The sequence below is a fragment of the Carya illinoinensis genome, chromosome 3 (assembly GCF_018687715.1).
Source record: "Carya illinoinensis cultivar Pawnee chromosome 3, C.illinoinensisPawnee_v1, whole genome shotgun sequence".
Lineage (NCBI taxonomy): Eukaryota > Viridiplantae > Streptophyta > Magnoliopsida > Fagales > Juglandaceae > Carya > Carya illinoinensis.
Genome location: NC_056754.1, coordinates 43,113,442 through 43,127,768, shown reverse-complemented (window position 1 = coordinate 43,127,768; position 14,327 = coordinate 43,113,442). Strand labels below are relative to the sequence as shown.

Genomic DNA, 14,327 nt, shown 5'->3' with positions numbered 1-14,327 from the left:
CATGCAAAAAATGAACAAATACAGACCTGGCCTTTGACATTGAAGACACCACTGGTTGAGAATCCAAGCCCCACCAACTTCTAATAAACGCTCTGATTAAGTCTAAAGATGGTCTCTGTCTCAGAAACTTCATGACCAAAGAGAACTTAAACGGTTGTGCAAACCTTTCTATTTCCTCCGTGAAAGATACATATGTCACCCCATCGAGGACCTTCAACGATCTCATAGGTATATCCACTTCTGGAAGTGGCTGAGGACTTTAGGTCACCAAGTCTGCAAAAGTTCTGTGCCTTCCAGATGACGCCAAGGCACCCTGATGGACCCCGGCGGCTGCCATGCTTCACACAAGTCAGTCAAACCCTAGCAGAGCAAAACTTCTCCCTGCCACTTCCAAGTCAGTCAAAACCAAGTCACGCAGTAAAATTGTTGTTCTCCTCACACCAAAATCTACAAACTTCTTCCTCAATCCTCTGTTATTTTTTCCCATTTCTTGGCCACATCCCATAATTGATGCTTGTGGTAGATAATTTTGCAAAAGGGAGTGCGTTGACGGCCACCAGTTGGAGGGACTCCCATGGCTTGTGTCCACCACTTTTAACCCCAGAAGCATCGGTGTAGCTTCCAACACCACCGACCTTATCGATTGTATTAAGCTGGTTGGACCCTGAACTCCAGTATATAGGTATTGTAGTACCTCATAGGGTCGAATCCACAGGGATTGACTTATGTGATAAAGGAAATAACTCAAACAATGCAAAATAAATTACTAAATTGAACGTGCAATCAAATAAAAAAGACAATTATTCAGATGAAGATTTTTCTTTTAAGTAACAGAATAAAACTAAAATGATAAAATAAATTGATATGATGAACCACTAAGATTTCAAGGATCTATGTAATAATTTAAAATATTTTTTCTGATCGATTTATTTCAATTAAACTAAAATAATGATTCCATTTAATTGGAAGATTTAGCATTTAAGGTCAAGAAAAATAATCACTAATGATTAAGCCTGAATGATTGATGGTTAAAATATTCACAAACTCATTTGAATATTACAGGAATTTTTTTCAAGCATTTACTTTATTCAAAAATTACAATGAATTAAGATAAATATATAGATAATCAAAATATCCAATAATAAAACCATTCAATCGATCAAACTGACAATATAAATTTCAATTTCGATCCGAAAATAATGTCTAAATCATTAAACTTCACCTCTAACTTTAGTACGAAAATTTAGGCAATCATGTTCAACACAAGAGCTATGAAAATCAAATGAACATTCTCCACGATAAAACTAAAATAAAATATCAAATCAACACTAGAAAAATAACTGAGAGCATAGAACAAAAGTGAAGAGAAAATACAACCCAAAAGAGCTCCTCAGAATCTCACTCAAAAGTGAGAGCATATTGTTTAGGATTAATGATATCTGGATCTTTCAATAATTTGGGGTTTTAATTCCATCATTGTAAGCTTAATCATGATGTGGGAAAAAAAATATGGATTTTAAAAATCTCTGCGTTATTTGAGTTATGCAAACGAGAAGTCGTGAGGAACGTCACCAGTATTGATCAAGATTTTACCGCCATGAAACTTCCCAAAAGAAATTAGCTAATTAATTACGTACCATAAAAAAAAATTGTCCTAGCTAATTAATTCAAACTCTCAGCTTAATTCCTAACTGTTTGGATTTATTGATAATCGCAAATATACTTTGATCATCTACTGTTTCTCTTTCCAGCTAATGATCGTGTCATACAGTACTTTAATTGGAAACAATAATTGAGTTAAGTGTATGTATGTATACACATGCTTGTTGAGTTTGTGGAGCCTGGTTTATTGTTGAGGTGGCCCGACTTGATAATCCGACCAACTAATGATTCGTTGTGGTTTTTGATGATTTGACTTGAAAAATCTTTGGCATTGTTTTTTACTCAAGAAGCATCAAGACAGAAAGTTCGCTCAACGTTTGCTAGATGCTTAGCTCGAGTGAAGATCAGATAGAAAGTTTTCTCGAGTTTTGCTTGACAGTGGGCTCGAGCGAAACCCAAACAAAGAGTTCGCTCGATAATCTCTCAATTTGACTCTCGAGCGAAAACCAGACAGAGAGTTCGCTCGATGCGTGCTCAACATTCAGTTTGAACGAATATCACAAAAAAAAAAAAAGTTAAGGTTTCTGCCTTGTAATCCTATAAATATGCTTATTTTATACAGTATGACCATTTTGAAGAGTGAAAAATCTCCCCAAAAGTGTATATTGCGATTCCTCTGAAAGAATTGAAACTACTCTGGATTTACTTGCCAAAGACGTGTGTATTCTCATTCATATATATATATATATATATATATCCAAAGTTGTTACAAGAGATAAGAGGAAGATATATGTGTTGTTACAAGAGATAAGATTTACAAAAGATTAAATACAAGTTCAAATGATAACTGCCAAACAACAACAAAAAGATCATGCCAAGTCGAAAGATCGTTTGCAATCTATCTAATTTGAATTTCGTTTGTAATAGAGTGATCCTTAACCTTAACATTCCCCCGAAAACTAGCAGGGAGATCCAACACATATAGTTTGTCCCAAAAGAAACAGAACCAATTAGACGTGTATCCCTTGGTAAAGATATCCGTAGGTTGTAGTGAAGTGGGGACGTGTTGTAGGATTATATCTCGGTTTGCAAAATTTTTCACGGACAAAGTGGTAATTCAGTTCAATGTGTTTAGATCATGCATGGAAAATCGGATTGGAGGCAAGAACTAAAGCATTGATATTGTCACACCAAGCAACGGGAGCAGAATCAAGTGAAACCTTCAGCTCACACACGAGCATGCGCAACCAATATACCTCAGTCATAACAAGAGCTAAACACCGGTATTCAGCTTCAATACTAGATTTGGAAACCATAGGTTGTTTCTTGGTTGACCAAGAGATGAGGTTGCGACAACATAAACACCATAGCCACATATTGATCATCTGTCGTTAGGGTTACCGGCCCAATCAGAGTCACAGTAGGCATTAATAGAGAAGGAACCGGCTTTGTAGAAGAGGCCATAATCAAGCGTATGCTTCAAATATCGTAGCACATGTTTGGCTGCTATGTATGCTATGTCGGGGCTTGTGGGGGTGACATACTGCAAGGCACTTACCGTTTGTCGATAATCAGATGGATCATGAAGAAGTTCTCCATCAAATTTGGACTGTTTGGAGCCCAAGACACAAGAAGCACGATACAACAAGCGCAAGAACCATACGGACGGTAGAAGGTTTGATGACTGGGCTGAACATGTCATGAAAATCAATACCACTTCTCTGGAGATAACCAACAGCTACTTGTCTTGCCTTGTGACATTCAATGCCACCGTCAGGTCCGCGTTTGAGCTTAAATATCCATTTGCATGGCACCACATTTTTATCAGGAGGACCGGAACATAGAGACCAGGTTTCATTCTTCAATAATGCCGGATACTCACGGTCCATTGCTGCATGCCACTCTAGTATAGACACCTCTTGAGCATTGGTACGAGGCTTAGAAATGACCACAATTGCATGCAAAGCTCAAAGAGAGTATCAGGTAGAGTGATATGACTGAAAATCAAGAAAGCTACGTGGCTTAAGATGACCAGTTTGGGATCTAGTGATCATATGAGAGGAAGGGACATGAGTAGAAGGTGCACCGTCTTAGTGGTCATGAGGTGCACTATCTCGGTGAGCAAGGAGATGGCTAAGAGAAGGCATAGTGGAAGAGGGAGAGGTTGAAAGGATCTCGGGTTGGCCAGAATTGAGAGATAGCATAGAGGAGTGGAGGGAAGGTTTGGGTGAGGTAGCACCATGAGAAATGATAGGTGAAGAAGGCTCGAATTAGTAGAAGAAATAGGGGAAGAAGTGAATATATGTGAGGGAGGAGGTAAGAGCAAACTGTGAATATGACAGGGTTGGTGAATATAGATTGTACATGAGCAGGAAATTTGCCTTCGTCAAAGATCACGTTCTGAGAGATATAAACAAGCCAGGAGGAGGGGTCAAAGCACCGAAAGCCTTTATGATTAGAGCAATAACCTATGAAAATATAGGGTGTGCTACGATACGACAATTTATCATTTGTGTAAGGACGAATATATGGAAAACATTAACAGCCAAATGCTGAAAAATATGTAAAGTCGGGTGGAAGATGAAAGAGACATTCATAGTGATGAATAATCAAGAACCTTGGTAGGTAAACGATTAATGATGAAAATAGAGGTTAGGAAAGCATCAACCCAAAATTTCTTAAGTAAGCCAGATTGGGCAAAAAGAGTGAGTCCCATGTCCATAATATGACGATATTTCCTCTTGGCGAGGCCATTTTGTTGTGAGAGAGAAACTCTCTTGTCTCTCATCTTCTCACATGAAACCCACCTCACTCTCCACCCACCCCTCTCACAGAAGAATGCAAACCTCGCTTCACATCTGGTGTTGTTGGTTGACTATGTTAATTATGGTGTTGTAGTTGCTATACTTTAGGGTGCAGAAATTGTTGAGATGAAGCTCTAATCTAAAGCTACGAAAAGACAAGGGAAGAAGACTTTAGAGATGAAGTCGAAGTCAACTCTTGCCTAGAGTGAAAACGTAGTTTAATTGAGTCGGTGTGTTGGGGTAGAAGAGAAACCACCACATTTAGAAAACCACCGCATTGAAGAGAAACCGACGACTCTCGACTGTGTTGAAGAGAAAACCATAAAAGTGTAGAACACTATATTTTTCCAAAAGTGATATTTTTTAAAGATTAATATTACTTCCAATAATTTATTAATTGCAATCATTAGTGCGCAAGCGCGACGCACTTATTTTGAAAAAAGGCAACAAATACTGGACTCACATGAAAGAACAATTAATTTTTTAATAGTGGACCCTACTACTTTTTCAAAGTAACTCTATAGCATTTACGTATTTCATAACTATATGTATCATTACTCTTTTTTCATATCCTTAAATTTTTTTAAAAAATTCACAACATCATAAAAAAATACATTGTGATTAAAGTAAAAATAAATAAATAAAATCAGAAAAATGTCTCAAGACCACCTCTCGGTGGCTGAAGCATTTTTCTTAATATAAAAGGCTTTTAAATTTTTTGTAAAATAAAAAATGATAATTGAGCTGTTGAGCCAAACAATTTTTTTAGCCTTCACTTGTGGTCAGTGGTGGAGCAAGAAATTTATTCTAGGGGAGCCAAATAAAACTAAAACACTATACTTAAAATATTTTTTGTTCTACTTTTATATATTTTTTTTTACGATATATAATAATCTGACATGAAGATTTACAATTAAGAAAAATACATTTAATACAACTTATATATTAAAAAAATATTTGAATGTCAAGAACAATATATTATTGAAATGATATAAAAACATTCATACAAATATATTAAACAAAATAAATACAGAGCGTCTAAAATTGTAACTTACATTATTTTAAACAAACAAAATAATGAAGTATTGAATCTAAATCAAACTTCTTAACTATTTCTCTTTCAATATAGACAATGGAAAGAGGTTAGAAATACTACTAGTTATAGTTAGAATTTTTTTTATTTATAATAAAAATTATGTATTTTATTTTATATGAGATGTGTTTTAATTATTTCATTTTTATATTAGATTAAATTTTATGGAGGGGTTAAAATAATTTTTATAGAATGGGCCAATAGATGATAAATTAATATTATTTTTTTACATCAAAAAATTTAACACTTTTTTTTCAAATTTGTAAGGAGGCTGCCTCCCCCCTCCCCGCCCTGCTCCAACATGGCTCCGCCATTACTTGCGGGCCTTCTTTTAATTTATACACGAGACGAGAAAGGTTGATGTGACAAGTAAAAAATTTACGAGACGAGGAGAGTTCAAGTGGCAAGTAAAAAATATATAAAGACAATTATTGAATAATTTTGTACAATTATGTGAATATAATATTATTTATTTCTCAATTTAAATTCGTTATCTTTAAATTTTATATCTTGATACCTCTAAATTTATTTCTATAATTTTTATATTTACCTTCTCATTTACGATTTAGTATTATTTTCTTTTTTAAATTGGGCATATATGTAGTGCACATTGTGTCCTTCCTGACGTGTGTATATATACTTATAGGAATAATTTTGCTTATTATATATATATATGATATATTATATTTATTTTTGTTTTTCTTATAACATATGTCTATGGATGATAAGTAAAATAATTTAATTAATTTAATAAAAATAAAATAAAATATAAAAATTATAAAAAATAATATTAAAATATATAAAATATGTAGTATGAGATGAAAAATAAAATCTATATATATTACTTATTTTAAAATATAATTACGTAAAATGATACAAAAATTTTTGTGTTATAACTTTTCAAATTGTTAAAAAAGAAAAAATAAAAATAAACGCTAGGGTCTATTATTCGCCGTAATCCAACTCGTCATGATTCGTAGCTCTCACACCGAAAAAGTACCCTAAATGATTGTTTTTGCTCGCTGGCCTGCTGCAAAGCTAGTACTACAGTATAGAACAATGACAAGTTAACGACAAACAATAATACGACATTTATGATGAGCTAAAGAGTGATGGAAAGGTACACGACGTGAACTTATGGTTGACGTGGAAATTTTAAAATTAAGTAATGAGATACCACTAATTTATTTATAATTTATAAATAATTTTAAATATAATAATATTTTTTATTATATTTAAACACATATAATTATAACTAAAGTTAAAATAAAATTTAAAATAATATTATTTTTTTAGGTTGTTTTATACTAGTTGTCAATGGAATGTAAGTTTATCATTTTTCTTTAAAAGTTTGGCTGAATTTGCTTGAAATGATTTGGACCATTTGGATTCCGTTTTAATAATTGTGAAATGATATTTATTGTGGTAGCGTATTTAAATATTATATAATTATTTTAAAAATAAATAAATATTAAATATATATATAAATTAATTTTTTAAATAGAAATTAAAAAATTATTTAGGTACTTCACTATTATATTGAGTATTAGGACAGATATTTCATAGAAATTTTTTATATAAATATAATAAATTATTTAATTTTTAAAATTTTTAGTTTAATTTTTTTAAATTTTTAAATATAAATAATATTAAAAAATAATATTTAAACTTTTATTTAAAATTAGAAATTTTCAATCAATCAATTACGTACGAGTACTCTAGTCGCCCCACTGGTCCTCTGCTGCTGGTGCAGGGCGTGTTCATTTAATTGGTATTTTCTTTTTTTGGCCTATTTACTCCTTCCGGCTAGATGTATAATTTTCGAAGGTTGTACAAGAATTGTAAATGAGGTGTTATTGTATCATTTTCCTTGATTCTAACGGGAGGGAAAGATCACCGCAAACGTCGCAGTCATTCATTGTGAGTTGTCATCTACCACTCAATGACTAAGAACGGCATGCATTCTTTGAGTTTACCTACCGGCCACTTGAGGCTTTCTCCGAACTGCTTCTCACCTGTTTCCCAACAACTTATTAGAAGTTACCGCAGATATTTGAGAGATACGACAGATTTCAAAAATTTTATATAATGTACTGTAATTTTATTTTTATTTTATTAAATATGATGTGATATATTTATTATTATAAAATAATTATTTATTAAATATTTTTTTTCATTCAACAATAATAAATGAATTATATTTTACTTAACATGATAAAAATAGAATAAGAATATAGTGTATAATATTACACGATAAATTTATATAGAGAAAAGATATTATTGTGTATTTATTTTTAAAAAAAATTAAATATAATAATAAAATATTATATTTTTTAAAAAAAGAATGGGCAAAATTTTTACATCCTAGATATATTACTCATACATATTACTATAGAATAATGTATCCATAGAATCAAGGTTTAATTACTTCATTTCATCAATACATTAACGTATCTTCGATTCTTTTGGATACATATATAGGGAAAGTTATGCATAGATGGATATTCTATAAATACTTGAAGACGGCAATACTCGCACAATAAATAAAATATATATGTAAGTAATATAACCCTACACGCACCTGATCTTCAACCTTAATATTTATTTCATATAAGCACATATTCTAAATAATTTCGTTCCACCCAAATAAGAATGTTTATGCTAAGTAAAAAGGTTGCCATATTAAATATTCTTGTGGCGAGTTTTGCCCTTTGAAAATAAGTAATGTCAAAGTTTTAAATCCTCCTTTATTTGTCATTTAATTCCAAGTTCTCTCAAGCGGGAAGAACTATGCTCATCAATACAGTAGCAAGCGTCATTCCCACTTACCAGATGTCAATTCACATGCTTCCAAAATCCATCTGTAAAATATTGAACGCTAGCTTTTGAAATTTCTGGTGGGGAAGACCAAAAGCATAAGGTCTACATGAAATCTTGGAAATCCATATGCCAACCAAAAAAAGAAGGTGGATTGGACTTACGCCTGATGAAAAATATGAATGTAGCTCTGCTAGTAAAGGCAGGATGAGAAATTTGCAAAACAAATACCAGTATCTGGCAAAAGCTCTTATCAAAAAAATATCTGAAACAAAGTGTATTTGAAAAAGCAGCCCCAAAAGTCACAGATTCACCATTCTGGAAGGGTTTACTCAAGACAAGACCGTTACTGGAAAAATGTATGTGTTTCAAAATTACAAATGGTCTGTCTATTAGAGATTGGCTAGAACCCTGGATCCCAACTTTAGAAGATTTCAAGCCTACTACTCTTGACCTTTCATTGGAAATCTCGACCACTCTAACAGTTTCAGAGTTGATTATTCAAGCCACCGGATCCTAGAATATTCCTATCTTAACCTCTCTTTTTCAACAGGATAGCATCAATGAAATCCTAAAAATCTATTTACCTCATTTCAACCAAGGGCCGAATAGCCTCATTTGGACCAAAGCACAATGTATTTTTCACTATTAAGACTGCCCACCACATTGCTTTCAATCTGGCTCTCCCTCTCACGGAAGCAATTCCTGATATTCAATGGAGAAAAATTTGGAGCCTCCAAATCCAAGATTGGCATAAACTCTTCTTACGGAAAATTATTTGGGATATTCTACCCACAAGAGAGTGCATCAAACGCTTTATCCCAAAATTAATCTCCATAAATTGTGGTCTATGTGATGAAAAAGAGGAGACCCTGCTTCACCTTTTTATAGAATGCCCCATATCTAGAATACTTTGGAGTTAGAGCAAATGACCATTGAATCTCACCTCCTTGGGCATAACTTCAATGAAGGATTGGCTACATTTCATCTTAAACCCCATGCTTAAACTGGCCCTAACTTCACAGGAAGAACATCCCTTCAAAATTTTTGCAGGGCTAATTTTAGATTTTATTTGGAGGCTACGAAATGACTTGGTTCACAACCAAAAAGATTTTTCTCTCCAAAAGATTTCACAGCAGCTAAATTCTTCTTATGAAGAAAATCTATGGGCCTAGAAAGAAAAGATTAGCACCAGAAGGGAGGAAAAATGGAAGAATCTTTCTACAAACCAAATTTGTATATCTTTTGATGCAGCGGTTAGCTAGCAACTCCTTCTCTTTGGTCTCAGTAGTAAGCAGAAACTCAAAAGGGGAAATCATTTAAATTTGGACTGAGGAAAAGCCCACTACTCTCCCCGTTTTGGCAGAGGCTCTAGCGGAAAAATTGGCTTTCAAGATGGCAGAATCTATCAACTATCCATTAACCTCTCTAGTTGGAGACTCTCAGTTGGTTATCTCTTCTATCTCTAAAACGGAAGTGGTCTGACAAATATCCACCATCTCGGATGACATTGCAAATTCCTTACATTCCCATCCCGGATGGAGCTATAACAAAATTGACCGATCACAAAATCAACTTGCACACTCAGTTGCGCAATGGGCAGCTACAAACTCTTTGTTTGATAGCATTCCAGTAGATTTTATTCCTTACAGTATTTTGCTTATTGACAGTGGAAAGGATCCACCTGGATAGTTTTGTAATATTCATTTATAATATCTATACAAGCTTGCTTAGAAAAAAAAAAATCAAAAATTATGATTACACAACCTCTTACTATTCATATAACCTCTACATACTACATTTTTTTTAATTTTTATTATTTTTTCTTTTATCAAATATTTAATATATGAATAATGAATAGATGAATTGAATTAATTTAAGAAGAATAAACTCAAAAAATAAATTAAAAAATAAAAAAATTTGAAAATTTGAAAAAAATATATGGTTTGTGGAGGTTGGGAGGTTGTGTAGCATTGCTCTATATCAAATGTGCTTGCCAAAAGTACATATCAGTCCGAATAAGTTTTTTCTTATTTATTTATTTTTTAAACATTCTTAACTGTTAAGAAAAAATAAAAAAAAAATATAAATTCATTAATAAAACAAAATACATGAATGAACATATTTAATAGTCATACTATATATCATTTTCCAAGAAACAAATAGCTAGGAGATCGAATCATGTGAAACGATAGATGGGTAGAGTTATTGTAATAAGCTGGATAGGAAGATTTTTAAACAAGATTAACCTTAGCGGGGTATTTTCATCTCAGCACAAGATGGTATGTTATTAAAATGTGGTTCTTATATATGTAAACAGTTTTATTGTCTCGACATATTGTAATAAGATGTGAGTATCACTTCATCCTGTGACTCTGGACCATCCAATAGTTTTTTAAGACTAGTAGAGCATTAATTTTAAGCAGCCTCGAAGTATGAACAAGTGATACTTTCACCATTTCACGAGATGACACGTTATTAAGTTTTAAGACTCCCACGCGAATATAAATGGCATTTCAACCATTTTTCACTTGTTTAACTTTTGAAATCTTAAACATTATCGCTTGTGGACACTGCACATGGTTTCTTTTAATCACTTGCCTCTTAATATAAATTCACTACGTAAGCTCTTCCGGACCAGGTTTTGGGTAGTAAAAAAGTCACTCTGTTTGCAACCAAAAATCTAGTTCGGTAAAAGCATCTTTGTGGTAGTCAGTCACAGGGGACCGCTATAATATGTTCTGTCCATTAAGGGTCCTTTTTGTTTTTTCTTTTTACGTTCTTTCTGCATGTTGGTGAACATGGAGAAGCGCAACATCACTTTAGGATCCAAAATAGAGAAACAAAAGCTCAACATCGCTATATAACGACGATGGAGAAGCTAGCAGATGGTCCAAAAGAGTTCAGAATGGGTCATAGAGCTGCAGGCATGCATATGTATTGATAGTTTTATTTCAATGACATTTCTTTAAAGATGTGGCTACTAAGTACCTGATCTCTCATCACACGCTCTTCCCACATATTTCTTATTAATTTGAAGGAAAAATGGACCGGACCTAGGGGAGATCAGGGAGGTCCTAGCTGGCCTTCATGTGTTCTACAACAAACTTTCAATCATCTGTGAGAATGTTAGTTGGAGATAAGACGCAATAATTAAAGGATGGCTGGTGAGTACGGATATTTATGTTCTACACTTTTTCTCCATAGCTACCTAAGCTCCTCGATCCCATATTCTGTCTTCTCAGGAAAATATAGATGCATATATTTATATTTATAATACTGTAAATTCTCGCCATCTTGAATAATGCATCTCTTGCATGAATATGCAGTATCAGCATGCAATTTCTTAATTTATTCATGTATAGGGAAGGACCATATTAAATTGAAAAAGGTTACACAGAACTGCTATATACAATCGGCAAATACAAGCGAGATGTAAACGGTTGTACGAAATGAATAAAAAAATTTTTTTTTCATATAAGTCCCATATTAATTCACTTTTTTCAAAATGACTGTACTTACACAACCACAATTACAAATATCATTTCTCGAAAGTTACATCACCTTGTCTTGAGTAGCCTACTACTTATTTAATTTGCACTTATAAAAGCCTGTCTCTCAGTGAGCATGTTTCCGAAAGCAGGCCCTCCGATAATTGTTCTTCTTCCTTTTTTTTTTTTTTCTTTTTTTTTTTTTTTTTTTCTATTTTAATTTTTTCGACTGGGATTTGCTTCAAAAGATGTACTATTTGCCTTGTTTCGTTTGAATATGAAGTAGGACCACGTGACCAGGAGACACGTAAATTATTTGCGATAGAAATATATATTTCGGGCATCCACGTTGATTTTAAATAAGACAAAGGGCCCACATGACCACGAGACACATGCAGTGTTGTTTCTTATATAATTTTTTATTCACAAAAACATAAACGCTAGTTAATTATACGGCAAAAAACCCGCTATATAAGCACCATTGCTCGCTCCCTCTAGACCATAAGTAACATTCAATTAAAAGGCGGAAACAGCACATCGATCGGTATCGAGATCAGATTGAGACACAGTGCCAAATGGGGAGAAGCCCTTGTTGTGCTAAGGAGGGCTTGAACAAGGGTGCTTGGACATCTCAAGAAGATGATATTCTCATAGAGTACATTAGAATCCATGGTGAAGGCAAATGGAGAAACCTTCCCAAAAATGCAGGTACTGATTATCTATATTTAAACGAAGAGAGATTCGATTCCCAACTTTAATTATTGTTTGTTTAATATTTATTACTTTTAAGTAAGAAAGAAACGTTACATGCATGGTTTGAAGCAGGTCTGAAAAGATGTGGGAAGAGCTGCAGGCTTCGATGGTTGAATTACCTGAGACCAGATATCAAGAGAGGTAACATATCACCGGATGAAGAAGAACTCATCGTTAGGCTCCACAAACTTTTGGGAAACAGGTTTTGAATCTCTACTAATAAAACGCTAATGTATTTAACGATGTAAAAGTTAATCAGGCAGCTAAATCTATATCTTTTTGCGGTGTTTATAGATGGTCTCTAATTGCTGGTAGGCTTCCGGGCCGAACAGACAATGAAATAAAAAACTACTGGAACACCAACCTGGGAAAAAAAGTTCAAAACCAGCAAATCAGTACTACCGTTTCGATTCCTCCAAAGCTTTCAGGGCATTCAGATGAAAACAATTTTCCGCCACCCACAGTTTCAACGCCTCCTATGCTTTCTGCAGGTTATACTGATGAAAACAATTTTAATCCACCAACGATCAACCTGATGTCCTCCATTGACACAAGTACCTTACCATCATCACCAATATCGAAAACCTGCACGAACTCCCATGTGATCCGGACCAAAGCATTCCGGTGCAGCTCTAAGCTTATTCAGACCCCACAGCCAAACAAGTGTAAAGAAAATTTGGAGACCAACGTGATCGGGGTAGGATTGGTCCCGATGGATGGTCATGAACATCATTCCATAAACAAGCCCAAGGAATTATCTGGTACATTTGATGAGTTATTATCACTTGTTACTAGTACTACTACAGGATCAGGAGATCATAATAATAATCAGTCGTCGGATTTGGGGATGAATTTCAACGTGGGGGATATTTGCTTATCGGATCTTCTCAACTCAGACTTCTCAAATGTTTGTGATTTCAATTATAGTGACGATAACAGTAATGATTTATCGCCAGTTTCTGCAGACCAGCCACCTCTAATGCAGTACTCTGATGATCATCGGGATATGCTGCAAGATTGGAAGACAAGCAATTGTGTTCAAACCATGAATTATGTGGCTCCAAATCGCCAGTACTCTTTCTCATCACTTCTTAATTCTGGTGGGGAATGGTTTGAAGAATAATTTGACTTAATTCTGGTGATCTGGACTATTATAAAAAAATAAAAATAAAAAGTAGGTATGCATGTCTAGCTAGGCAGAGATGGAATGAATAATTCAAGTCCAAATGTACTTGAAACTAATAAAATAGTGGCTGTACGTGATGTGATTTTGTGTGACATTGTATTGTTGACCAGCCGGCTCTATGTGTAATTATATAACAATAATGCAAGATTTCCAATGGATTTTTATACGGTGATTGTACTAATAATATTTTCAACAGCTTGCTATTCAAATAAATACACGAACGTCCAAATGATGGTAATTAATTATTCCCTGCGTTTTCTGGTTTGTCGGAATACTCTTCAGATATCTCTTCTACTAGTACTGCACGTAGTTCTCGTGCTGGTGATCACCTTCGACCTGATCGATATTGTAGTTTTCCTTTGTGCCTATCTCCAGGCCGGGTTACTTTTCATTTAACAAAATTTTTAGTTATAAATTAGAAGCTGGCAGATTAATATAAGGAGGATATTGCCTCTTGACGTACGTAATTAAAAAACATGTCTGGCCTATACATATATATATATATTATATAGTGGAATAAGAATCTTAAATTTTTTCTTTTTTAGGAGTAAGAATAAGAATCTTAATTTGGTCGAACTACG

General features: G+C 33.7%; 1 protein-coding gene across 1 annotated transcript; it reads left to right on the top strand.

Annotated features, from left to right (window-relative positions):
* The first annotated feature begins 12,300 nt into the window (after positions 1-12,300).
* Positions 12,301-13,912, top strand: LOC122304299 (myb-related protein 330-like). Its single transcript, XM_043116480.1, has 3 exons — positions 12,301-12,515; positions 12,633-12,762; positions 12,855-13,912. The coding sequence occupies exons 1-3, from the start codon at positions 12,383-12,385 to the stop codon at positions 13,681-13,683; spliced, it is 1,092 nt and encodes a 363-aa protein (XP_042972414.1). The 5' UTR covers positions 12,301-12,382; the 3' UTR covers positions 13,684-13,912.
* The last annotated feature ends 415 nt before the right edge of the window (positions 13,913-14,327 follow it).

What these genes read in the sequence shown, in the direction of transcription:
- LOC122304299 (XM_043116480.1), top strand. Translation starts at nt 12,383, where the DNA reads ATGGGGAGAAGCCCTTGTTGTGCTAAGGAGGGCTTGAACAAGGGTGCT. An exon ending in AAACCTTCCCAAAAATGCAG is followed by an intron (nt 12,516 to 12,632) that starts GTACTGATTATC and finishes GGTTTGAAGCAG; the next exon opens with GTCTGAAAAGATGTGGGAAG. An exon ending in CACAAACTTTTGGGAAACAG is followed by an intron (nt 12,763 to 12,854) that starts GTTTTGAATCTC and finishes CGGTGTTTATAG; the next exon opens with ATGGTCTCTAATTGCTGGTA.